Source organism: Neltuma alba, unplaced genomic scaffold (assembly GCF_004799145.2).
Source record: "Neltuma alba isolate B1F8T4 unplaced genomic scaffold, ASM479914v2 tig00008517_pilon, whole genome shotgun sequence".
NCBI classification, from domain to species: Eukaryota; Viridiplantae; Streptophyta; class Magnoliopsida; order Fabales; family Fabaceae; genus Neltuma; species Neltuma alba.
In genome coordinates this window covers 2,890-26,748 of record NW_021635015.1, presented here as the reverse complement: position 1 = coordinate 26,748, position 23,859 = coordinate 2,890, and the positions used below count along the sequence as shown (strand labels likewise).

General features: G+C 36.7%; 4 protein-coding genes and 1 pseudogene across 5 annotated transcripts; 4 read left to right on the top strand and 1 right to left on the bottom strand.

Moving 5' to 3' along the window:
- The first annotated feature begins 1,725 nt into the window (after positions 1–1,725).
- On the top strand, positions 1,726–2,203 carry LOC114754054 (histone H4-like; annotated as a pseudogene).
- A 4,386-nt stretch (positions 2,204–6,589) lies between these two features.
- On the top strand, positions 6,590–7,393 carry LOC114754053 (uncharacterized). Its single transcript, XM_028942788.1, has one exon. It carries the CDS (start codon positions 6,590–6,592, stop codon positions 7,391–7,393), a length of 804 nt encoding a protein of 267 aa, XP_028798621.1.
- A 2,675-nt stretch (positions 7,394–10,068) lies between these two features.
- On the top strand, positions 10,069–11,865 carry LOC114754051 (uncharacterized). Its single transcript, XM_028942787.1, has one exon. The coding sequence runs from the start codon at positions 10,069–10,071 to the stop codon at positions 11,863–11,865; it is 1,797 nt and encodes a 598-aa protein (XP_028798620.1).
- A 2,984-nt stretch (positions 11,866–14,849) lies between these two features.
- LOC114754050 (DNA repair protein XRCC3 homolog) lies at positions 14,850–16,167 on the top strand. Its single transcript, XM_028942786.1, has 2 exons — positions 14,850–15,767; positions 15,933–16,167. Exon 1 carries the CDS (start codon positions 14,850–14,852, stop codon positions 15,756–15,758), a length of 909 nt encoding a protein of 302 aa, XP_028798619.1. The 3' UTR covers positions 15,759–15,767; positions 15,933–16,167.
- On the bottom strand, positions 15,835–20,660 carry LOC114754049 (uncharacterized). 2 transcript variants are annotated; one of them, XM_028942785.1, is made up of 5 exons: positions 20,340–20,660; positions 19,628–19,742; positions 18,792–19,433; positions 18,501–18,612; positions 15,835–16,209 (listed from the first exon to the last, which is right to left on the bottom strand). In XM_028942785.1, the coding sequence occupies exons 1-5, from the start codon at positions 20,426–20,428 to the stop codon at positions 16,199–16,201; spliced, it is 969 nt and encodes a 322-aa protein (XP_028798618.1). In that variant the 5' UTR covers positions 20,429–20,660; the 3' UTR covers positions 15,835–16,198. The 2 variants fall into 2 exon arrangements, with proteins under 2 accessions (XP_028798618.1, XP_028798617.1); XM_028942784.1 differs by lacking the exon at positions 15,835–16,209 and adding an exon at positions 16,549–16,626 and having other exon boundaries at positions 20,340–20,659.
- Positions 20,661–23,859: the final 3,199 nt, after the last annotated feature.

Below are 23,859 nucleotides of genomic sequence, written 5' to 3'. Positions count from 1 at the left end.
TTAATGATTTGAGATTATTGATTATTAGAATTTTTAGCAAGTTTTTATTGTGTTAAAAGCTTTTATTTAGAGTTTTTAATGATTATTATATGTAATATTTTGAGCTTTTGTTTAAGAGTGCCCAAACAAATAAAAAAATAAAAAGATGTTTTTTATAAGGTTTAAACCCAAAAAAAATATAATTAAAAAATTCAGATTTTATTAAAAAAAAATTAAAAAAATTTTTTAAAAAATGTTCGAGACGTCCGGTCCCGTCCCGTCCTGACCGGGACTTGGGACAACCCCAGGACGGGCTGGGACACGGGACAGAAAATCTGTCCCGTACTGTTCATCGGGACGGGCCTGTCCCGGTCCCGATCCGTCCCGTGAATAGCCCTAATAAATAAGTAATTTTTTTAATCTTCTCAAATTAATTATTTAATTATTATATTAACGATTGAAAGTAGTATTAAAAGAAAAAAAAAGATGAATACTCGCATTTGTGCCTTATATCACACTCCGCAACAGTGACATAATAATAATTTTTAGGAGTGTTCAAGGCCAGCCCGTCCCGGTCCCGGTCTTATTGGGACGGGACAAAAAAGGGACCGGGACGGGACAGGACACGGGACGGGGTCGTCCTGTCCCGGTTCTTTTTTTTTTTTTATAAAATTTTTATCCTGTTTATATAATATTATTTTTTTAATATTTGAGATTATTGTATAGAACTATGGATATATTTATTTAGAGTTTTTATATTTATTAATGATTTGAGATTATGATGATTAGAATTTTTAGCAAGTTTTTATTGTGTTAAAAACTTTTGTTTAGAGTTTTTAATGATTATTATATGTAATATTTTGAACTTTTGTTTAAGAGTGCCTAAACAAATAAAAAAAAAAATAAAAAGATGTTTTATAAGGTTTCCCCCCCCCAAAAAATATAATTAAAAAAAGATTTTATTAAAAAATTTAAAAAAAGAGTTCAGGACATCCCAGTCCCGTCCCGTCCCGATCGGGACCGAGACAATCTCGGGACGGGCTGGGACACGGGATAGAAAATCTATCTCGTTACTGTTTATTGGGACGGTCTGTCCCGGTCCCGATCCGTCCGTGAACAGTCCTAATAATTTTATGGGGGAGGTGAATGTGCTAAATATTAAAAATGAAAGTGGGGATTCTACCCAAAAAGAAAAAATGAAACTGCGGATGAATGGTTATATGAATTATGATATAGATTAGTAGGCTATTACCGCTTGTTAGTGCCTGCTCGTGTTAAGCAAGTTTCTATATTTGGTGTTGAACTGTTGGTTCATACAGAAAGTTGCACTATTTTTTAATACCCCACAGGTAAATGAAATTTGGAGACCTATAGGTCTTAACCAACGTGTTGTTACTTGTTATGAGTGTTATGTTTGGGCGCCTGCACCATATCTGGAGTTTAGCGCCTTCGCTTTCGTTTAAAACTTTTCATTAAACAAACGCGGTTTTCAAATTTCGCCGCATTCCGCAATCGCGCGTTTCCCCCCAAAAAAACAGACTCTGAAAAAGCTTCGTATCCTCGCTCATCCACACTCAACCAATCAAACCCCTGCATTTCCAATCCAACGGTCACAATCGTCACCGTACCCAAAACACGGATCGATATCTAATCCAACGATCCACAATCCATCATCGTACTTTATATAATCCGGCAGAGCTCTGCTTCTACCGCAGTCGCATCTTGGCTTTTGTTTAAGAGGGAGTGGGAAAGAGAGAAGAATCAAATCAAACATGTCTGGAAGAGGAAAGGGCGGTAAGGGTCTCGGAAAGGGGGAGCGAAGCGTCACCGTAAGGTTCTGAGGGATAACATCCAAGGTATCACAAGCCGGCTATTCGCCGTCTCGCCAGGCGTGGCGGTGTGAAGCGTATCAGCGGTCTCATCTACGAGGAAACCCGTGGTGTTCTCAAGATCTTCCTCGAGAACGTCATTCGCGACGCCGTGACCTACACTGAGCATGCTCGTCGCAAGACTGTGACCGCCATGGATGTTGTTTACGCCTTGAAGAGGCAGGGCAGGACTCTTTATGGTTTTGGAGGTTAGAGATTTAGGTATTTGGGGGGGAATTTTACGAATTAGGGCTTTTGGTTTCGCTTTCTCTGTGCAACTATTGTTGATGTGAAGAAGTGATATATGGCGCCTCTTGAATTATAATTATAACAATTTCAACAATGTACTTTCTTTTGAATGATAACTTTACTGTTATAGTCTGCCATTCATGATCTGGTCACTATTTCGCGAATTGATTGGTTTCTCCCGTGGTTTCAATCAGAAAATTGGGGATTGAACTTCCATATGGTTTTTCGTCCATCAAATTTAAGTTTTAGTGTAATAAGGATCTTTAGCGGAAAAAGAAAGAACAATAAGGATCAAATGCTCCAAATTAATGAATAATTTTCTTCTATAGAGAGGCTGGGAGAATCCGATGACGAACTTGGCGTCAATTTTTATGAAATTAAGTATGCCCTTGAAGCACCTATGTTGGTGCACTCGTCCATTTCGCATTTTCAAGCATGGACTGCATGGTGGGCTTGAGAGGATTGGAGAAGCGATTGGTTTGTTCGATGATCGGGCTTAGTGGAGGGACGTGGCGGCGGCGGTCGGCGGACGGTGGTTATAGGGGTGGCACTTAGTACAATGCGGCGGAGCTCGATTACAAATTTCGGTTTTAATTTTCTATGTTCTGTGTTCACTCGTTTATAGGTTTTCAATTTTCTTTACCGTATATAAATTTTCATTTCTTATCAATTTTTTTAATAAATTATGACCGGATAACTTGATTTTAATGCATAATTGTCAGGTTTAGATGTGAAGATGCTGATCATATAATTAGTACAATTATCATACAATTGTAGAAAATTTTGAAATGCTAAAATGTGGGATGGCTTGACCTTTTGTTAAAGGATCAAATTAATTTAAGAACAAGTCACAGTACCTAAAAATAATGGACAAGAGTTAAGCAATGACCAACAGAGATACAAATGCGGTGGATATTCAGATTGATTTAAAATTAATAGAAATTGAGAGTACTAGTCATTATTCCTGATTCTTAATATAAGAATTGTTGATTAATTTAAAAAATTAAAAAATTAGTTAAGTTAGTTATTTATAATAAATGTGTTATTTTTTTTGAATATTCTTATTAATAATGTGTATTAATAGAATTATTATTTCTTCGATTCTTGATATAGATCTAATTATTGAGTTAGTTTTGATTTTAAATATAAGACTTATTTATCATATTATCAATTTTCTCTAAGATTACCATTAGATTCTCTCTCGCCATAATCAAATAGAAGAGAAAGAGAGGTATTAAGAAAAATGATTATGGTATTTTAAGAAAAACTGTCATATTTCTTATAATTAACTAATTTGTCTAGCTTCTTTAATCTAATCAAATAGTTAATTAGTTTTATATTAAGAACCAGAGGAGTATTTGATGGACTTTTAATATGTGCAACAACAAGGACTACTTTAAAAAAATAGTAAATAGAAAAGGTAAAATGGATTGGGATCTTATATCTAGGATCAAATTGAAAGTCAAAAGTTTTTATATAAGGATCAGAGATAGTATTATGTATGATTTGATTTTAGGGAGTGTTTGGGTAAGAACAAATCATGGTTTCAGAAATGCTTTTACGAATACAAAGTAAACATTGGAGGAGTTTGTCTCGATTTACAGAAAAGTGTTTATGAGGTCACTCGAACAATTTTTTAGTGAACCAAATTTTGTAGGAACACAATTTGCGAGCTTTTCTTTTTGAGAAACTGTATTGTTATCATATTTACCTCGCGTTTATAACCAAGTTATCAGACATGTACTGTCAGTTTAATGTTTTATCAGTGAAACACGTAAACAATAAAATCTTCCCCGCCGGTAAAAAAAAAAAAAAGTCTTCTTCCTCAATCATTTCATTCAATTATCCAAAAATAATTTTGGCAAAAAAAAAAAGGACCGCAAATAATCGCCCCCTTCCCTCAGACCCTCACCAAAAAAAAAAAAAAAAAAGAAAAAGAGAAAGAATGCCAACTTTGATTAATTACTTTATATTTGAACACAAATCAAAATTGACATGATCAAGGAAGGTTAAAATCCAACAGCCGGCTTCATTTCTTGCTACGCCGCTCTCTTAACTGCAAATTAATAACTGCCATGAGATTTTAATTCAAGCATCTCAAGTTCAACGTGATTTTTTCAAAATTCAATTTATTTTGAAATTTCGTTTTTATTTATTTTGATGAGAAATATTCATTTCTTGATCGTGAGTTAACTTTTCCAGATACAAGCGTGTCTTTGTATTTTTCCCACCGGAAGGTAACGTACGCCAACATTTTTGATTAACTTGATTTACTTATGTAGTCGTCAATTGTTGGTGATCATTTATGAATGAATTTATTCCAAATAATTTCATTTTTCATTATAGAAAATGCACTTTAGATAGAAACACAAAGACATATAAATACATGTAGGTGTGTTTGGTACGATTATTAAAAATGAGGATAAGGATTGGGATTAAGATTGAAAAATATGTTAATAAAGTATTTAGAATGAGTGATTACTTATTATTTAGGATTAAACAAATACATATATATGATATTGGAAAATAACATAGGAGGAATGTTGTATTTTCTAATTCTACTTTCATGGGATTGTCTAATCCTATCCAATGAGAAATTATTTATAATAAACACTCTTTAATAATTTTTTTCTATCTTAATTTCAATCCTTATCAATTATTTTTAATGCTTCATACAACCCAGATTGTTTATTTGCTTATAACATGGATTATAAGAAAAATAAAAAGGTTAAGGTGCAAATATACCTATGAATTTATACCAAATATGCGTCTGGCACTATAACAAATATTGGATACAAAAAATATATATAATGATTTCAAAAAGTTACAAAAATACCACGACTGTTAATTATTGTAACGTTGATCTTTTGTTTGACCGAAGGTGTTGACGTAGACGCTGACATGGATACTGATGTGGCTTAGAGGGTCTGATAAAAGAGAATGAAGGTGCAAATATACCTATGAACTTGTCCCAAATGTGTGTTTGACACCATAAACAAATCTTGGGTGTAAAAATACATATGATCATTTCAAAACTACTTTAAAATACTACAATTGTTTAATTCATCAAAGATGACTTTCTAATTTAAATTTTGACTAAAAGGTGATGGGGATCCTAAGCTAGTGTTTCAGTCTCCATCATTTAAGTGCAACTTGCTTTTTCTTTCAAATGATCGCGTTTCAGTCTCCCTTCGATCCCAATGATATTGTCTCTTCAATGTTGCATTTTCATTGAAGAGAAACAAACTGAAACTCTTCACAAAACTTCTTTATTTCCTCTATCAAAGTCTCTCTTTTTTTATGAAGAGCAACGCTGCTCTCTCTCAGTTGCTTGTCACGTCTCCTCTAATTTGCGAAGAGGAGGGGCTTACATTTGAAGGAGGAAGACTGAAGTAGTAACTTAACGTCTATGTCACCTCATTTGGTCAAAAGTTTAAGTTAGACAATCATCTTTAATGAATTAAACAACTATAGCATCTTAGAGTGCTTTGAATGATACTCCCTCCTTCCTTATTATAAGAGACATTGGATGCTTATGGCATGTTCTATATATAAGAGACACTTAAAGTTGTCTCTACTTTTTTGTGTTGATTTCTTATTTTACCCATATTTATTATCTCCAACTCACACTCTCTCTCCCTTCCACTTCTCTTTCTTTTAATAATTTAATTGTTCTCTCTCCTTATTAATAAGGGCATTTTTGAAAAAAAAATTATACTTTTTACACATTAATTGTTTTTAACTAATTTTAATTGTTTTTTTGATCAACGTACTTTAGTTATTTGTCTCTTATAATAAGGAACGGAGGGAGTAGTAAGTATTTTTGCATCTTAGGTTTGTGTACAGTGTTAGGTGTACATTTGACAAAAATTCATTAATATATTTGCACCTTCACTTTTCTTTATCAGACTTTTTAAGCCATATTAGCATGCATGTCAGTACTTTTGAACAAACAAACGGTCAATGTTATAATAATTAACGGTTGTGGTATTTTTATAACTTTTTAGAATCATCATGTATATTTTTACATCCAAAATTTATTTATAATGTCAGACACATATTTGATATAATTTTATAGGTATATTTGTATCTTCACTCAAAATAAAATATTCACCAAAAAATATAGAAGAAAAAAAAAAAATATTCACTCACTAATGTCCACATTCATGTCAGCCTTTCAGAGGTGTCGTTTGGACATTTCACTGTGCTCCCTCTCTCTCTACGAATATGCCCCCCGCTACTATCTTTTGTTTGCTTATACTTCTTAGAATCCATCGTCCAAATCAAACCCCCACCCAAAAACGCCTTCCCTCTATCCTCCACAAATCCATGCCACCCCTCACAAGCTTCCTATATTCTTCTTCTCGTAACCTCCTTTGTCCTCTTCTTCATTTCGTGTGTATATATATATATATATTCAAATCACAATCTACTAATTATTAGTTACCCACTAATACATTTCTCTGTACCCTTCTTCCTTCTGTCGATCAACAATGGCTCATGAAGTTGGCCCTGTAATTCATCAGCCCAGTTATCCACGGTCCTCATCCCCAGAATTAGAGGAATATGTGCAAGAACAGGAGGAGGAGGAGGAGGAGGCACTCTCGCTGTGTGACCTTCCTCTCAACGACATGCCGTCCGTGGAGGCTCGCCGTTCCTCATTTTCTGAGGCTTCCGAGTTGTTTGAGTTCTTCAACGACGTCGCCCTCGACTTGTGCCCCGCCGACGATATCTTTTTCCGCGGTAAACTCGAGCCCATCAACCACGGACCCCATTCCGATTCTCCTTCCGTTGATCACAAACCCGTTAGAGAATCCAATATTCCGCTCAATCCACGCCTAAGATCGGACCCGATTTCTGGGGTCCGATTTCATGTTTCTCGATCGAACAGTGTGGGAACGTCCAGCAATTCTCCCCGCTCCGTTATGATGAGGAATAGCAGGTCTCTGGATTGCCGCAAGCTTCGTCGGTCTTCGAGCTCCGTTGTGTTTATGGCTCCGGAAGTGGAGCGAAATTCTTCGACGGTTAAGAGAGCGACGTCGAAGGCGCGGTGGTGTTCTGTGATGCTGGGGACGGTGAAGCCACCAACGGAGATGGAGCTCAGCGATATGAAGAACCGGCAGGCTCGGCGGAACCCGTCGACGAGGATGTTCCCGGCGGTGATTGAAGGAGGAGGGAAGATGGCGGAGAATCGGAGCTCGGCTAAGTGTTCTTGGAGGATACTGAGAGCCCTCACTTGTAGGGATCGTAGAAGTGTATCGGTGACGACGTCGTTAGCAGTACCACAAGCCACCTGATCAGAAGTCACGTGACTTGCACATGCATATTTGTCCGGCAGTAACCTCATGGCGGCGCCGGACGATGAGGGTGATTGCCGTGCATGTCAGGGCATTTTAGTCATCATGAGTAAATTTGATCTTGATATTGCGTAGAAGGGAAGATGGTGTACAGTGGCAATCCATGAGGGATAATATAATGGTATTGGTACGCGTATGCCCTTTCCTGTCCAAAAACAGTTTTTAAGAAAAGAATATTATTAATATATTTCACTCGCTGCCCCTTTTATTTTGTTTATTTTGTTAAGAATCAGACGGTGGCTATACGAAACAAATATACAATCATGACACGGACATAAAGAAAAAGAAAATCATATATAGGGTTAACATAGAGGATCTTTTGATTAGAAATAAGATCAAGAAAAATGACAATGAGATCTTTGATCTTTCCTATTGGCCAACAACCATATTTTTTTTCCCATGAGAAATAACTTCAGTTGTAAGCTCGTAGGGCATTGTTTATTATTATTTTTTCCAGAGAATTCTATATTTTCATTATTTTGACCGTGAAAATCTCAGTTATTAATAATTTGTATCTCCTGTGAAAAAGATTCTACTCTCACCACTAATTATTTTGTTTAGGCAATTCAAAGAGGCAAAAAGCCAGACTAGACTATTTAAAAATTAAGAAAAATCGTGTGATAAAAGAATTTCACCTTTCCCTGCTTCAAAAGTTAGACACTCCCAAAAAAAAAAAATGGAGCCCGTTTGATAGGGAGAGTATATTTTGAAGGAAAGGGAAGCCAATGGAATTAAAAAAATAGTTTTGAGCCTGCTGTATTCTTTTCTTTGTGTATAAGAGCCGGACTAATTTGGATCGTATGGGAAGACGTTTTGCTTTTGTCAAGCAATTTCTGTTAAGTAGATATTTTAGGATTTTCTTACCCGTTTTCCTCTTCTTTTTTTCATCTTTATTTATGTCTGGTATAACTGCTATTATGAAGATTACTATATTGGAATAATACAATTTACTCTCCCGTGTGAGAGTTTCTCTCTCTCCTGAAGTGGGAGTTAGTTACGACGGTTTCTTCTCGTCGTTGTTGCCTGAGTGCTTCCCTTCGCCGCCCACTGCGACGGAGGTAAAAGAGTGTCTCCTCGTCCTTGCTCTTTGCATCGACGGGGATCGTGAGGTCTATCTTGTTTCTGGAGTTAGGTGGAATGGAGGTTGGAAGTTCGGGGAGAAGTTCAGGTGAAAGGAATGCAGATCGGAAGGCCGGTGACATGTTGGCGAATCTAGTTTGGAAAAAGCAAGAACAACGTAAGTTGAATGGAGGCGCGCTAGTTGGTAAACTAATCACTATGAAATCGTTAAATCGTCAAATTACGATTCAGATGATCAAGAAAGGATGGAATCTAGAGAGGAAAGAAGACCTAGAGGTGATTGAGGTGGAACGAAATGCTTTCATCTTTGAATTCCGAAGAAGCGAGGATCGATTGAGAATCTTGAGAGGCAGGCCCTGGTCAATTCAAGGTGTCTTGCTGAATATACAACCATGGCAGGAGTATATGGCCTTTAAGGAGGTAGATTTCAATTACTGTCCATTTTGGATTCAATTTCACGATCTACCCTCAGCAGGAATGGATATAGAAAATGCGGTGACACTAGGATCTATGATTGGGAAGGTAATGATGGTAGAAGATCCGAGACGTAATGATTTGTTGATTAGAAGTTTTTTACGAGTAAGAGTTCTGGTTGATTTGCAAAAGCCTTTGATAACTGGAATGTGGACTCCTCGACCTGATAATGATCCTATATGGATTAAAGCTAGATATGAAAGATTACAGAATTATTGCTATAAATGTGGCAGAATTGGTCATGACCAGAGGAGCTGTTTGGAGGATAGAGATCGGGAGGAGGATGGTGATAGAGGATATGGAGGATGGTTGGGAGTGCAAGCAGCAAGGATGATTGATGATGCTGTTAAGTGTTGGGAGGAAGGATGGGAGGAATTTGTAATGAAGGACAGGGTTAATCTGGCCCAATCCAAGAATGTAGTACGTTTGAAGAATGTGGAGGATAAGGAAGGGAATGGTAGCTCGAAGATTGATGAAAATAAAGAGAATATGACTGCTAAACTTCCTGAAAAAGATGAGGTTGCTGTTAATGAGAATAACAGTAGTAAAAGTAATAAGCCTCAAGTTATCTGCGGGAGGCAAGATATGGTTGGGGAAATTATAAAGAGCAGGGCAGAGAAGACTAGTGGTAAAGGGACTGAATCGGAAGGTGCAAGGAAAATGGAGAATATTATTTCTCCAGAAAAAAGAGAAGATTTATCTAAAGCAATTGTGGTTTATGGTACGATTTCACCTATGAGTGAAGTTACTGCAGGTCTAAAAAAGGTAAGACTGAAGAGAAACTTGGAAGAGGTGGAAGACTGTGTGAGGTCTAAAAGAAGGAAGTTATTTTTTGAAGAACCTAAGGTAAATAGTGAAAAGGAGAAAAAGACACCACTGAGGAGAGGAAGCCGCAGGAGTGTTCAGAATCTAAAGAAACACATAAGAAGGGGAGCTGGTAGAGGTAGGTTGGTAGGGAAAGGGAATGCAAATTGTAATGAGGTAATTTTGACTTCGGTTGACCAGATGGATTTGATGACTGAAGGTATTGGTGGCTGGCCTCAAACAGCCACCAAGGAGCCATGAAGATGATTGCTTGGAACTGTCAAGGTCTGGGAAGAACCTTGACAGTCAAGAAGTTGAGGGAGGAGTGTCTAAAGAACAAACCCTCTATAATCTTCCTAATGGAAACAAAAATAAAAGGGGAGAAAGTAAAAAGAATTAGAAGGCTGTGTCAGATGCAAGAGGAATTTTATGTTGATCCAAGGGGAAGGGGAGGTGGCCTGGCGTTATGGTGGAAAGAAGATGTGATAGTGAATATATGGTTTAACTCGAGAAACTTGATCCATGTTTCCTTAGAATCTAATTCTTTTACTGTACCAAAGTACGTGACCTTTGTGTATGGGGCACCTGGTAATGATAAGAAGATGTTGGTATGGAATGAAATGAGAAGATTGGGAAGTGGAGTTAGAGGGTCTTGGCTGTGCTTAGGGGATTTTAATGATGTGATTTCAGAAGAAGAGAAGTGGGGCAATCTACCAATTGACATAGGAAGGGCAATAAACTTTCAATGTATGTTGGCAGATTGTCATTTAATAGATTTGGGTTTTAAAGGTGCTAAATATACTTGGTGTAACAAAAGGCTTGGGGCTGCACAAGTAAAAGAAAGATTGGATCGGGCAGTAGCTAATGTAGAGTTTAGAGAGGATTTTCACAATGCTACTGTAATCCATATAGAACCTGTGGGATCGGATCATCATATGTTGCTTATGGACTGTGATTTTCAGCATTCAAGGGTACCCAAAATGTTTAGATTTGAAGCTTTTTGGGCTGAATATATTGATTTTCTGAATGTGGTTAGACAAGGTTGGAAACAGACTAGAGGAAACGGTAATAAGGTGGAAGTTTTAATTGATAGACTTGATGAATGTAGAAAGGTTCTTTTGAAATGGAGTAGGGAAACCTTTCCTAATGCAAGGAGACAAGTTGAACAGCTGACACAAAAATTGAAAGAGTGCACATCGGGCAGTCTGAATGAGCAAAGTAGAGCAGAAGCTGAAAGCTTAATTCAGCAAATTGAAGAAGCTTGGGATAGGGAAGAGAAGTATTGGTGGCAGAGATCTAGAGTGAATTGGTTACAAGATGGAGACAGAAATACGAAGTTCTTTCATTCAAGCACCATTCAAAGAAGGATAAAGAATAAAGTCACAAAGTTGAAAAGTGATGATGGTAGATGGCTAGAGGAAGAAAATGAGGTGAACGATGCTTTCCTGAAATTCTATTCTTCCCTGTTTTCCTCTACTGGATGTAAAAATATGCAGGTGGCTTTATTCTTTGTCAAAAATTCTGTGATGGCTGAGGATAATGAGAGGCTGGAAGGAAGAGTATCACTCGAAGAGATCAAGATGGCAGCATTTCAACTGAATGGTGCAAAGGCCCCAGGTCCAGATGGTTACTCTGGTATGTTTTATCAGTCTTCATGGAACATAGTAAGTAAGGAAGTGGTAGAAATGGTGTTTGATTTTTTTGAAGGTAAAGTGAGTTTGAAAAATCTAAATAGAACTAATGTGGTTCTTATTCCTAAAGTAGAGCATGCTGAAAATGTGGGACAATTTAGACCAATTGGTCTGTGCAATTTTGCCTACAAGATAGTATCAAAGATTTTGGCAAACAGGTTGAAAAATTTGATGAAAAAGGTGATTTCTGAGAATCAAAGAGCTTTTGTGACTGGTAGACTAATCCAAGACAATATCTTGGTTTCCCATGAAGCTTTTCATTACCTGAAAAACAAGAAAAAAGGGAAGAAAATGGAGATGGCAGTAAAAATTGACATGAATAAAGCTTATGACAGGCTAGAGTGGAATTTATTGAAGAGGTAATGAGAAAAATGGGGTTCGGAGAAAAATGGATTGGATGGGTAATGGATTGTGTTAGATCTGTAAGTTTGAGTTTGGTAGTTTCTGGAAAAAGAATTGCTGATGTAAATATGGAAAGAGGCATTAGACAAGGAGATCCTTTATCTCCTTATCTCTTTTTAATAGCAGCAGATGTTTTATCATCAATGATTCAGTGGCATGTTGAGAATGACAGATTAAGAGGAGTGAAACTTGCAAGAGAGTGTCCTATCCTCTCTCATTGTTTTTTCGCAGATGATGCATTATTTTTTGTTAATGCAAAAAGACAGAATTGTAAAGTGTTAAAAGAGATACTGGATTGTTACTGTGATGCATCCGGACAGGAAATAAACTTTGACAAATCCTGTGTTTTTTTCTCAAAGAATACAACTGAGGCAGTGAGGAATGAGGTCTTCGAAGTATTGGGAATTAAAGCAAGTGATAATCCTGGAAAATACTTAGGTTTACCTATGCTGTGGGGTAAATCTAAAGTTGAGGCATTGAATTTTGTGAAGAATAAGGTGAATCTGAAACTACAAGGTTGGAAACAGAGACTACTAACCTTTGCAGGGAGAGAAATTTTGTTGAAGGCAGTAGCTACAGCGATTCCTGTATTTCCAATGTCTTGTTTTAAGTTTCCTAAAAAGGTTTGCATGGATTTAAATGCTATGATGGCTAAATTTTGGTGGGGGCAGAAAGAGCATGAAGGAAGAATTCATTGGAAAGCTTGGAGATCTCTTGGTAAGTTGAAAAGCGAAGGTGGAATGGGGTTTAGAGATCTTGAGCTTTTCAATAAGGCCCTTTTAGCTAAGACTGAATGGAGGATGCTACAAAATCCTAATGAACTATGGTGTAGGATTCTGAAAGGGATTTATTTCCCACATGATGACTTTTTGAAAGCTAAACAAGGTAATAAATCTTCTTGGGGGTGGACAAGTATACTGGAAGGCAGAGAATTATTAAATGATGATTTATGTTGGAGAGTTGGAGATGGAGAGAAGATAAAAGTTTTTTCTGATAAATGGCTACCGGGTGCTGCTGGTTATGTGTTGTCTAATCGAAGCCTTAGTGAAGAAATGAAGAAGCTATCTGTGAGTAGCCTAATCATAAATGAAGACTGGTTTTTTGATAATGTCAGAAATTGGTTGAGTGATGCTGATATAAGTCTGATTAAGGGAGTTAAGATCCCAGTGATAAAGATGCCTGATAAGATTCTATGGTTGAAAAGTAGAGATGGCATGTATAGTGTCAAGATGGGGTACAGGACGGCGAAGGAGAAGGAGAGTGACAAGGGTACAAAAGGGCCTAGTAGTTCTTATCAAACTCCAAAAAAACTATGGAATGAGGTGTGGAATCTGAAGGTACCTCCTAAAATTGCCCATTTTTTGTGGAGAGCTATAAGTGGGGCTTTGGCAACTAGAGAAGCTCTTTTTAGAAGAAAATGCTCAAACTCACCATGCTGTGACATCTGTAAGTGTCAAGCTGAATCAGTTGAACATGTATTGTTTTTATGTCCTTGGGCAAAACAGGTTTGGTTTGGCTCTCCATTGAGTTTGAGGTTTGAGGAGAGACGAATGTTTAGATTGGATAAATGGTTAGGTGACTGGATGGACTGCAAGGAAAAACCAGATGACTATGGTTTAGCTCTTTTTGCCACAATTTGCTGGGAAATATGGAAGGCTAGGTGCCAATGTGTTTTTGAAAAGAAGGACACGGATGCTTATGAATGTGTGGGCAGAGCAATGAGATTGGTACGTGACTTCTGGGAGGCTGATGCTAAGAGGAAAAAGAGGTGTGTATCAGATAAGGTTGTGGCAAGGAAGCTGAACTGGATACTGCCTGAGAAGAATACTATTAAATTGAATATTGATGCAGCTTTTAGTAAAGAGAGAGGAAAAGCCTCCGTAGGCATGGTTGCAAGGAATGATAAAGGTAGCTTTGTTGGTGGTTTTGGGAAGGAGGTAGTAGCAGGTTCTGCGTTCATGGCTGAAAGTATGGCTCTGCTCGGGGCTTTAGATTGCTTTGATAAATATAGCAGTGGGAGAGTAGTGGTGGAGACCGACTGTCAAGTGCTATTTGACAAGCTTCAGAAAAAGGAGATAACAGGATGTGAGTGGGGCTGTGAGGATATTCTGCAGAAGTGTCTCGTCTTGCTTGAGGATAGGAATAATTGGGTTCTGTCTTTAGTTGCTAGGAAAGGGAATAAGGCTGCTGATCATCTGGCGGCTGGAGTTTTGAGAAGAGTGGTACCGCAAGGATGGTTCAATGAACCACCACCTTCTCTGGAACCTTTGTTGCAGTTAGATTTAGTACACAGACTGGATGAGGAGGAGGGTAGGTCTGGTGTTGGTTAACCGCTTTCAGTTTGTTTGATGGCTTCTTTTCCTTTCTGTTTCGGTTTTTTCTGTCTTTTGGTACCTTCTTTCGCCATTTCTGTTTGGCTTTATGTCAGTTAGTAGGTGTACCATTTCGTGCTTCTTAATAATATGGACTATTCAGCTCAAAAAAAAAACTGCTATTATGTAAACTTTTATTTATCCGACACGTTGAATGTGCAACGAAAGAAAGAGGAAAAATGATAAATTAAAAATTATAAAATGAAACATCACCAAAATACCCCTCATGCGGCCACCATTGGGAATAAATAAACAGAACGCTCCCTCTTCCCTCTTCATCCCTCGTCGAATTTTGTAAATATCTTCTAGAATTTTTTTGGGCCACATGTTCTAGAATTTATTCAGTTATTATTATTCTATATATTGAGGGATGTGTAAAGCAAAAGCATGGAATTTTGCTGGCAAATAATAAAAAAAAGAGAGTAAAAGCATAGAATTTAAAATTTAAGTAGCAGTCAGACTTTTCTGTAAACGACGTCGTAGTACATTTTGAAGCTGAAATGGTTTTGGTTTTCCCTCCCAAATTTCCCTTCGTCTTCTACGCCAAAGTGGAGAGAGATGAAGTAGGGAGAAATGACTCCAGAAAGTCTCTTGCAGCTTAGAACCGAAAGGTGCACCGTCGGTTGTCCCGTACTTGATCGCTTCCTCGCCGGTGGCATCCCCTGCAACTCCATGACGGAGCTAGTGGCTGAAAGCGGCTCTGGGAAGACCCAGTTTTGCCTACAACTTGTCCTCTCTGCTCAATTACCACCCTCCCATGGCGGCTTATCAGCTTCATCCCTATATATCCACACCGAATTCCCCTTCCCCTTTCGCCGTCTCCGACAACTCTCCACCGCTTTTCTATCCTCGCACTCGGACATTTTCACATCTTCAAACAACTACGATCCTTGCGACAACGTGTTCGTGCAGGGCGTTTATTCTGCGGATGAGATGCTCGATATAATGGCCAAGATAGAGTCATTCCTCCAGGTGAATTCAAAATCGAAGTTTCCTGTTAGGCTAATAGTGATCGATTCCATTGCTGCTCTGTTTCGATCCGAATTCGAGAACACTGGTTTCGATCTGAAGCGCAGATCTTCGCTATTTTTCAAGATTTCTGGGAATTTGAAGTCAATGGCAAAGAGATTTGGATTGGCGGTAGTCTTGACGAACCAGGTGGTTGATTTGATTGGGGGAATCGCAGAAGGTATGAATGGGATTAGGGTTGGGAATTTGAGCAGTTTAAGTACCTCGGGAAGAAGGGTTTGCGCTGCGTTAGGAATTGCGTGGGCGAATTGCGTGAACTCGAGGCTGTTCATATCGAGAAATGAGGAAGTGGTCGTAGGAGGAGGAAACGCCATGGTTGGTGAGGAAGGAGGTGGGGTTTATCAACAGAGCAAAACGAGGAGGAGGCTCAGTGTTGTGTTTGCTCCTCATTTGCCAGAATCCTCCTGCGAATTCGTGATCAGAAGAGAAGGCATTTTTGGGGTAGAGACGTAACTTACAGAGGTACTACTGACACCTCATAGAGTGCAGTACATTGTTTTGTTGGGAGACTCAATTTTTGGGTCTGGCATTCGACTTGTTAATGTTCTAATTTATCAAAACGTGTACATAGCTTGTTTATCTGATGAAAACTCTCGTTTCTTAAGAAGTTCCCATAATTTTTGTAAGGTCATCATATGTTTAATCCTTAGCGCCACTCCGAAACTGAAAAAGGCCGAAGAAAAATCATGATTTTGGATTGGCTTGTATGTTACCATGGTAATATGCTTCTATACTTCATCTTTCCCTCTTCACATCCTCAAATCTTTGTCGCGGTTGTCATAGCCATTTTCCTTATCAGAAATTAACTCAGCTTATACCTTGATGTAATTTGTTCTTCGTCTATACCACCTTCTCCTTCGCATCATGTCGTATAAGTGAAAATTCCGAGGCATTCACTTCTTGTCTTGATACCAAAAAGAATTTTGTAATTGTCAGATGCATTTCGGATTTTTTTGTTGTTGACCAAGATGCATTTCAGATTTCAAACTTGCATAAAAGGCACATGAATTTTTTTTTTTGCTCTTTTTTTAAATAAAAAAGTTGCATCCAAACAGGAGTATCTCACCACCAAATATAGCAAAACTTGCATTAAATGATAAGTGAAAGCATTTACAATTCGTGGCCCAGGAAAGAAAAACGAAACCCGTTCTTGCCTCCTGGTCAAATCCTATTACTAGATAAAACTTCTTTAATCTTAAGAAACTATCTTCATCAGCACTTTTCCTACACCCCCCCCCCCGGGGAGAGGCCAAGCCAATACAATCAGATGAACATTCGACCAATGACCTCAATTCTATCAGTCACAAGGCCAAGAAAAGCACTGCAAAAGTAAAAGATCGATATGAGTGCGTCTAACAGAAGGAAACCTCTCGAAGAATCATTCATATGGCAATCTTGATTAAGAGATTAGAAGCATCAATTCAGTTAAACACGATGACAGCAGCAATAAATTTCTGATGTCTATATCTTTAAGCCCAAAAATCGCTTCAAAATCTGCCTGTGCTTCTCAAAATATCCATTAGTGACTTATAAATAAAGAAAAAGGTCTTGCTTAACAAACAAACCACAATCAGCATCAATTCAAATAATCTCAAACACAGAAGATAGGACAATTGATTATCTCTAACGTCTATATCTTTAAACCTAAAAGTCGCTTTGAAATCTGCCCGTGCTAGTTGAAAAACCCATAAGCGACTTCTAAATGAAGAAAAAGGTCTTGCTTAACAAATAAATCACAATCAACCAACTAGGAGCCAAGGGGGATGTCACCTTATCCAACAAGCTTATTTGCAAATTGAATTACAAATATGCTTTTGCCAGATTCAGGTACTAATGTTTATTTGTGTAAGAATAAATAAACACTTCCAAGGCTGTTGAAATACCAATTGATTTGGTTGAGTAAAACAGCACCTAAACTGAAGGGGAATAAGGAAACTGCAAAGCGTAAAAAGAGGAGGGAGAGACAACGCCCATAATAGCAAGGGGTATTTCAAAAACTCAGGAACCAGAACTGGTACTTTTAATTTAAAATTTATACGAGAGCCCTATCATGCTATGACAACTACCTATGCATATGGAAATCTTTAACATGAACGAATAACCTTAAGAATATAATTGGCAAAACAGAACAAGATAAAATTACTCAAGTTCAGCTAATTATCAACTAATATCTAATTGCAGCGAAAGCCAATGAGACATATTTGGCTTGGGAATAATATTATGTTATGAGATATCAGTCATGTGTTGGGCTGCATATGAGTATATTGTTTTGTACCATAATTGACATTTTCTTTTAAATTTGAAATTAATGGATCCTACTACATAATTTTGTCACAAACACGCTCTTAGAGAGAGTCCTACTTCTTTAGATTTTAAGAATAAAGTAGGACGCTAGGGTCAAAACCAGTCCCATAGATTGAATTTCTTAGAAGTGAAGTTGAGAGAGATAAAAACAAGTAAAATTCATTTCACTGAGAACAAACATAACTGTTCTATCCACTGTTTTTGTTTAAAAAACATAAACATGCTCAGTATTTTATCACTTCTTACTCCTGTTTCTCATTAAACAACCTACCAATGTAAAGGCTCACTCCCCCTTCTCAATATGTTCTATTTACAATCGTTCCTTTCCTACCAGAACTCCCAAATATACTCCATGTGAAGGTGTTACTTTAAAATATGGTTCCAAGTAACTGCTTAAGAAAATGAATCAAATGAAGTAAAATAAAAGCAAAGCAAGAGACAAATCTCATAAATCATTAATATATATAGGTTGGTAAAACACACAGCCACACACACACACAGATACACAGAGAGAGAGAGAGAAGAGGGATAGATTGGTCCCACTGTAAGATTTCTCACTCTCTACCACGTCAATATTTTATAAGAGTATATTTTCATTAATCCATCTGTTAGAGTAAAAATAATCCCTATATTCATGGCTTCCTTTTGCCCTCATTAAATCAGCATGCCCCTAAAAATAACAAAATCTTATAAAATCCTCAACTGATGCTTCTAAGAAAAGCAGTAATTGTTAACCATATTATCAAAGATTGCAACAAGTGCCAAAATCTTCTAGGTAATGTCTAGAAAGCAAAAGACAGTTAATTTCCACTTTATATTCTATACTGGCCTCAAGGGCATGAGAAAATGAATGCGATAAACATAAATTAAACACTGTAATTCAAAGCTTACCAATGAGAAATACGGTCAGCATCAGAGCAAGTTTAACTTGAACTGAACAACTATGTCGCAAGTGTAGGGGGCTGCGAAATTGTCTCAATAACCAACCAGTCCGACTCAAAAGCTGCATAGTATTAAAAGTTCATTAACTTCTTATTGGAATGCGCTGCCAAAATCTGAAGTATTGAGATGAATATTATTAAATCTTAAATACTGGTTAAAAGGACAGAAGAATCAATACTGAGCACTACTGTTGTTTTGTTTTGCATGCATATCTTAAAATTAAAAAATTTATTCACTAACCTGATTGAATATATGAACTGCTTGAATGGAACGAGGATATTCTTCCCATGTTTGTCTCCAAAATATGGGTTTTGATCCTTTTTCTTTAGGGGTGGCATCAACAGCCTGCCTGAATTCATTTCTCTGTTCGTCTTCGTCGGCAATTACAACTCTTAAAGCCCCATAATTAGATGAACTCCATGTTTTCCTTGAGCAAGGGGTTCTATCTGTTTGAGAAACTATATCATCAGTACTTCCAGAAACTGCATCTGCTTTTATGTCTATTACGTAATTTTCTTCCTTGTCACTGGCAATGATACCCTTCGAATCTGTATGATCAGCAGAAATAATCCCATTGCAGTCATCATTAACATTACATTTGCTATCTTTTCCGTTGACCTGATTCTCTAGTTCAACCTTGGCACTTCTTACAGTCTGAGAGGTTCCAGATAGAAATGCAGCTAGATCATCTCGCTCCTCATCGTCCAGATTAACCCAGCCAAGAGGTTGCCTACCTTCCTCAATATAAGATTCCCTCAATGCTGCTTCAACATGGGAAATTTGGCTCTCTATGGCAGAAATAAATTGCTGGTGTCTACTGTTCGTATTGTCATCACCAAGATGTCTATAGCTTAACCTGACAGCTTTCTCAAATTCTTCCAACTATTTCAGCATGATCAAAACAGAAAATTAATAAATATTGACATTTGCAAAGGGATTGAAGGAGCAAAAAGACGATAACTGACTTGTCGGGGAATCTATAAAATGAAACAACATTGTAGTTTGAGCTCCAAATGTCTATGATAGTTAAAGAGAAATGGGAAATGAAAGTAAGGACAAGGGCAAAATTAACTTACCTGCCATTTTGCAGTACCTAAAGCAGTTTGCAACTCCCTGCGTAGTTCGTCTAACACCTGGGGAGCTGACATTTCTCTCCTCTCTCTTATCCATGCCCTGTATTTAGATTCCATTCTGGGAAACGAGAAATCAAGATAAATGGAAATGATTTTTGTTTTGCATGACAGAAATCAAATACATAATATAAATGGACGTTTTAAGAAACTCTACAATAATGATTCCCCCCGGAACTAACTGAAGTAACCCCTAAATTAGTAAGGCATAATATGCTGGGATATGAATATCAAAACATCACTCCCAGTTAAAGCGAATAAGTTATTTCATCTGATTCCAAATTATTTGATGCAAACTGTACGCCCATTACACACACGACCATAAGATTTGAAAAGGGGGGACAAGATTTCCACGCCTCTCATTCTTCTCTCCCTCGTTTCTATACTTTCCGCCCACATAAGATGTGAAAGATACCCCCGATATTTCCTCTAGTTAAAAATAAAGGAGCTACTAAATCGGAATTCATGCCAAATTTAGGCGTCGCAAAACACATAATAATTCAAACACATATCGCCTCGAGCCCGAAGAAGCAGAGTTTGAGAAGCATTCTTACGAATCATATAATTAATTACAACTACAAGTAACAAAGAAACGAAAATTAAAAATCATACAGAAAACCGCGAGTCAGGGATCTGCAAATTAAGAAAGGAAGCATACGTGTCAGCTGATTCCTGCACCTCCTCAGCTGCAGAAAAGAAAGCATCCTTTTGCCATAGATCAAAACTGTTAGCCACCAGCATCTTCATGAAACCGGAAGCAGCAACTCAGGAGAACCGAATCAAAACTGCAATTCGAACGAGCTCCAATCCAAGGGAAAACCAATCAGGCTTCAATAATTAAACGTATCGCCCGAACAAAACTACCGGTTAGACAGAAAACTTGACAATGGCTACTTTCTCTCTCTTCTGCGATATGGTAAAGCAAAGCAGAGAAGGAAGAGAGAGAAAGATGCCTCCAGAATTTCTTGCGCTGGCACAGTAGGCAACCATTTCTCTTTTTCTTGGGAGAAGGGTTCTATCCCCTGCGTGCACCTCTACAGTATCTCAAAAAAATGAAGCCAGTTGGAAACCCCCACGTGTTGACAAGGACACGTGTCATGTTGTGTGTGAAGGTAATTATTGGTGGCCATATTAGGAGATCGCATGCAAAAGAACAATGAGAGGTCAGGTAAGTGACAGAGATGGGGAAGCGTCGGCGGTTGGAGAAGGAAAGGGACAAGAAGGTGGGATCCTTACTTGGCTTCGTCCAATGTGTTTGTGCCTCTTGCCTTGCATCTTTGCTTTACCAAGCTATTCACAGTTGGGTCCCGCTTCTCATGTGCCCACAAAATAAATTTACTTAATGAAAAACAAATAAATTTTAATATTTTCTAAGTTATAGTAATAAATATGTTTGCAAAAAACAAAAGTTATATTCAAACTACCAACCAGATAACTTTTGTTAGCTAGGTTGTGACTACCACGTGAGTTTGACGTGTAAGAATGAACAAAATTTTGTTTTATGAGTTTTTTTGACGTAGAAAAATGTTAATCCATTAAGTAAAACTCACACATTATTCAAATTAAAAAAAGCACCTTTCAAATTATGTTGAAAGCATTAAATTGGAACTGAATTTTCTTTATCAATCAACTAGTCTTATAAATGATGACCAAAAAAATTAAATATTAAATAAATTAAAAGGAAAGATGAAGCACATGTAAGTGTGGTGGGTGTGTCCAAGTCAGAACTCACTCAACCATCTAATTGATTTGGCAATTTTAGTGGCTGAAAATGAAACTTTGGTCTTGCTTACTTTTTAATGCTTCATATCAATTCACAATTGACCTCTGAGGATAATAATGAGATCCTTTATCTGGGCCTTCTAAACTCAACTTGATCTAAGATCATGGGACTTTAACATTCAAATAAATATGCATTCACGGACAGCAACAGTTAAGACTAAATGGGCATGCTTTCAATGCAACGTTTATTCTTTTGTTTTAGGGGTACAAATTAGAATTGTTAGGACATAACTTTTAACTAATTATTTGCTCAACTCTTACTACCTCCGGTCCTAATTATAAGAGCTAGTTGACTAATTTTAGAAGATTAAGAAAATAAGTTAAGTTAGTTATTTGTAATAAATAGTTGTTATATTTTCTAAAATACTCTTGCTAATCAAGTATACTGGTTAGAACTATTATTATTAGAAATATTATCTTATAAAAAAGCATAAATATTAGAGATAAAGTAAATTGTGGTCTCATATTTAGGACCAAAATAAAAGTCAAACAAAGTCTTATATTAAAGATAGGAGGTAGTACAATTTTTTTTATTTTTAAAAAATAATTAAATATGCAACTTTTTGACTTTCATGCCATCCATAGTACAAGCTGCCTCTCGGAAGAATATCTTTGTTCTGAGTTTGTGATATTATTTAGCAACAAAAGCCTCAACTTCTTCAAATGCTTTAACTGCTCTGGCAATCTTATGATTTTTTTTTTTTGATCTGAGGCAATCTTATGATTGACACATTTAAGATGTTTAGGTATTTTAGGTCTTCAAACCTCCCTCTTATCGAGAATATATATGAACAGTGACCTTTGTTTAAAGAAACTTTGAAGCCTATAGCCTCTAGGTCATGTGAGCCCTAAAGAGATAATTTTTAAACTTCTTCCCAATTGTTAGGGTGACTACTGACCAGTCCCAACATCATCCTTCACTACGTACCTCATTTTTGACGCATGTTTATATGCTAACCATGTAGCCATATGTCTTACTATGTTATGCATTATAACATATTTTTTTGGTATTCCAATCCTCTAGTAAGCAAGCTTGCTTCAAACTTGAAATTATATCTTAATCCTTATTTCCACGCTTCATGTATATTATCATCAAAATCAGCTAAAAACTTTTTCCCAATCCAAAATAAAATAAGCTTTTCTTTTCTATATTTAATACTTAGGAAACAAGGAACAATATAGAAAGCAACACTTGTGGGTATCATCATTTGGCAATATGTGATAACTAAATTCAAGCAAGTGATAAACATCATCAGCCATACCTAAAAACCTTGAAGGTAACTCTTCATAGTTTCTAAAACGCCAATAAGACCCACTTCCTCTGTCTACTTACAAAGCTTAATATACTTTAGTTTCATACAAATAGCCTTACTCAGAGGCCACTTAATCAAAGAATGATGGGCAGCCCTCTTAGCGATGGCATCAAAGATGCTCTTTGCTTACAAAATCATTTACCTCTGCTACTTTAAATTTAACTTTGCTTTTGTTGACCATATCATCGGTTTCAAAACAATCACTTCTCCAGTGAAAGCTTACAGTAAAATGAAATTGCAACAGATAAATGGTATTTATTCCGTTTGAATGTTCGAAAGAGAGATTATTTTTATACTATAATGGAATTGTCTCCATCAATCATTGGGACAAATTGCTTCTAACTATGCAAAAATGATCTTTTAAATATATAAACTCTGGTTTATATCTTATTACTACTACCGGTCCTTAATATAAAAGCTTGTTTGACTTTATTTGATCTTAAATATGAGACCCCAATAATTTTATCTTATATTTATTCATTTTTTTCTAATGTAGTTCTTGTAATAATAGTAGTTCTAACTAATACAATTGATTAGCAAGGATATTTAAGAAAAGACAATACCTATTATTATAAATAACTAATTTAACTAATTTTCTTAATCTACTCAAAGTAGTCAACTAACTCTTATATTAAGGACCGGATGTGGTATATCTGTATACAATACATTCTGCGTTACCACATAATCCAAACAAACCATTTAAAAGATTAAATATTTATATATATTGACAGAACCATAGTTGCGGGGGGGACGAACAAATCCATATGTCTATAGTATTAAAAGTATATCTTAATATTAAAAAGTTTAAATATATATCATAAATTGTCTTCCAAAAAATTTAAATGAGAACATGAAATTCTTGGCCCTAAACAAGACCTGGGAGGCTTTTTTTCCCAAAAAAAAAAAAGACTACAATTTTTTAATAGAAAGATCCGATGATCTTCTCCTTCATCAAGTGAATGAGGAGAAGAATGTTGCTTTGATCATACTTACTTTTGAATTTTTTTTTATATCAATGGAAGAAACTAAAAAGCCCAAATTTCATTTCAAAATCTAAATGAAGAATTATAATAATAGAAAAAA